Source organism: Octopus sinensis, linkage group LG25 (genome assembly GCF_006345805.1).
Source record: "Octopus sinensis linkage group LG25, ASM634580v1, whole genome shotgun sequence".
Classification (NCBI taxonomy): Eukaryota; Metazoa; Mollusca; class Cephalopoda; order Octopoda; family Octopodidae; genus Octopus; species Octopus sinensis.
In genome coordinates this window covers 2124133-2127680 of record NC_043021.1, presented here as the reverse complement: position 1 = coordinate 2127680, position 3548 = coordinate 2124133, and the positions used below count along the sequence as shown (strand labels likewise).

The 3548-nt window shown below is 36.2% G+C and overlaps 1 protein-coding gene across 1 annotated transcript in view; it reads left to right on the top strand.

Annotated features, from left to right (window-relative positions):
- The window catches only part of LOC115224485 (legumain), a 7787-nt gene extending 7368 nt beyond the window's left edge, over positions 1 to 419 (top strand). The window contains exon 5 of the mRNA XM_029795394.1: positions 326 to 419. Coding sequence (XP_029651254.1) covers positions 326 to 419 — 94 coding nt within the window. The remainder of the gene's footprint in view (positions 1 to 325) is intronic.
- The last annotated feature ends 3129 nt before the right edge of the window (positions 420 to 3548 follow it).

Sequence of the window (3548 nt, the reverse complement as noted above, 5' to 3'; positions counted from 1 at the left end):
TGTTTTGTCTGATGTCGGAAGTAAATACGTAAACAAAAATAATAAAACAAATATATTGCTATAAAAACTTTTCTTTTTTTTTATTTTTTCAAACAAAAAGAATTGTCGGAATATCAAAAGATGTTTTCGTGACTGAAGAACAGTGGAAATGAGATCTCAAACAAAAGAAATTTTGTCGTGAATTTTTCGAAGAACCGACATGATTTTGTCTCCTTCCGTTAAGATGTCTTACCGAGAAGTCCCCTATTATAATTCTTCTCGGATCTAGATATGAATATTAAATTGATAAAAATTTTTGACTGAGAATTTATTTTGGCACACCCAGAAGAATGAACAGCCAAGTTAAACTTCGACAAGATTTGATCATGGAAGTAAAAAGCCGTAAAAGCATACCGCAGGCATTTTGTCCGGCATTTTAAGTATTCCGCCATTCAACTGAACTATATGTTAACAACAATAATAATAATAATAATAATAATTATAAATATATGTATGTATATCTGTCTTTGTGTCTGTGTTTGTCCCCCACCTTCGCTTGACAATCGATGTTGGTTCGTTTACGACCTCATGACCTAACAGTTCGGCAAAAGTAACCGATAGAATAAATGCCAGGCTTCAATAATGCGTAAGTACTGGCATCGTTTTGTTTGACATAACCATTTGGTGAGGTGCCCCAGCATGGCCGCTATCCAATGACTGCAAAAAAAAAAAAGAAAAGTTAAACGATATATCTTTTGTTTTTTTTACTTGTTTCGGTCATTAACGTACGGCCATACTGGGGCATCGTCCTGAAGAATTTTAGTCAAACGAATCGAACCCTGATATTTATTTTATCAGTCTCATTTGCCGAACCGCTAGATCACGTGGATGTAAACACACCAGCATCGGTTGTCAAGCTGCGGTGTGGGGGGAGGGGTGAACATAGACACAAAGACACACACGCATACACATTCTTTTATTCTTTTATTTATTTCAGTCATTTGAATGCGGCCATGCTGGAGCACGACCTTTAGTCGGACAAATCGCTCCTAGGACTTATTCTTTGTAAGACTAGTACTTATTGTATCGGTGTCTTTTGCCGAGCCGCTATGTTATGAGGACGTAAACACACCAACATCGATTGTCAAGCGATGTTTGGGGGATAAACACAGACACACAAAAACACACACACATACATACATACATATATACATACATACATACATATATATAAATTATAATCGAGGATAAAAGCAAGTAACTAGCATGTAAAAAACCATTTAGGTAAAAAAAATAATACCAAAAGGTCGTTTTAGAGGCATCTGGCGTTTCTTCTAGCATGTGGCATTACTCGGTAGTTGCCCTTATTATAATTTTATAATTATATACATGTTTTATATATATATATAGATTATATAATATATATATATATATATATATATATATATATAATATATATATATATACATACATATATATATGATTATATATATATTATATAATATATATATATACACACATATATATATATATATTATATATAATATATAATATATATATATATATATATATATATATATATATATATATATATGTATGTATGTATATGTATATACATATATATATATATATATATGTAACATATATATATATATTATATATATATGTGGGCTGTATCAGTGATGTTACTCCCCAATACACTTTATCGGTCATAACATTTGGCGCTCCTGATGTCTTAGCAGCAATAAAGGAAATGAAGCATAATTCAGCAGTAGGTCCCGATAGGTTCCCTGCTTGTGTCTTGAAGATGTGTCAAAACCAACTTGCACACCCCTAGCCAATCTGTGGGGAACTCACTGGATGCTGGATATATACCAGAGGACCTTCTATCCAGTCTGTTGTCCCCATCCAGTTTTCAAAAAAAGGAAACAAATCGCTTGCCGTGAATTACCGTCCAATCTCACTCACCTCTCATATCATCAAGGTATTTGAGAGGGTGCTGAGATCGCGTATGACTCACTTCCTTGAGAGGCATAATATGCTGAACCCCCCAACCAGCATGGATTCCGTAATGGGAGAGATTGCCTGACGCAGCTACTGCATCATTTTGATGACATTTTGAGAGCCTTGGGAGAAGGTTCCAACACTGATGTCATCTACCTTGATTTCAGCAAGGCCTTTGACAGGGTTGATCATAAGATCCTTCTGAGAAAGCTGTCCAATATTGGTGTCACTGGAAAGTTGCTGCAGTGGATCAAGTGCTTCCTGTCTAACAGAACCCAACATGTTGTAGTCGAAGGAGTCAAATCCAGCCCAGCCAAAGTCAGCAGTGTTGTCCCCACAAGGCACTGTGTTGGGCCCACTTCTCTTCATCATCTACATAAATGATATTACTGATACCATCAAACACAGTAACATCAGAACCTTCGCTGATGACTCCAAGCTCCAGAAGGTCATCAATGGCGTGGATGACCAAATAAAACCTTCAGTCAGACCTACTGGCTGTTGTCCAATGGGCGGAAAAGAATACATGTTGCTAAATGAAGACAAATTTGAGGACGCTCTGAAACTCCCATACTCTCTTCTTCCTTCTGGAGAAATTCTCATGGCATCCAACAACATCAGAGACCTGGGAGTAACAGTGGACAACAACATAAGCTGGGCTACCATATAAGCAGCAAAGTTGACATGGCCCGCAGAATGTGTTCCTGGATTCTCAGAACCTTCCAGTTGAGAGATTCACACGCTATTATCCTTCTCTTCTCCACTTTTGCCCGACCCCACCTTGAATACTGCTGTCCACTGTGGTCTCCCTACACAAAACAAAATATTATGAGAATTGAAGCTCCCCTAAGGTCAATCACAAAAAAGATAGATGGCATGTCAGACCTTGACTACTGGGGTAGACTAGAGAAGCTGAAATTGTATTCACTCCAACACACCAACGCCGTGAACGCTACATTATCTGTATGATGTGGAAAATATTCCACCAGCACTGTCCGAATGATGTTGGCATCACCTTCAAAATGCATCCAAGGCTTGGACCACGTGCCATCCGTCCACAACAAAAATCTAAATCGCATCACATAACGACAATACGGCCACAACTATTTCACCTCAATTGGACCTGCTCTCTTCACATTACACCAGGGCACGTCAAAAAAGAAACTGACCACACAAAATTCAAGAAGTCTTTGGACAAATTCCTACAAACAGTACCGGACAAACCACCCACAACCCGGATATGTCTCCGCAAACAATAACTCTCTGCTCGAATGGGCCTTGGTGCCCAAATCCTGAACTGAAAGACTTCACCAGGTGGTGCTATTAAGTTAGACATGGCCTGGCCAATACTGGCCAAAACCTTTCTAAGTTATTCTAATTAAGTTACATATACATATATATATATATATATATATTATAATCTATTATATATATATATATATATATATGTTATGTATATATATATATATATATATATATATATATATTATATATATATATAATATATATAATATATATATATATATATATGTATGATATATATATATATATATATATAGAATATA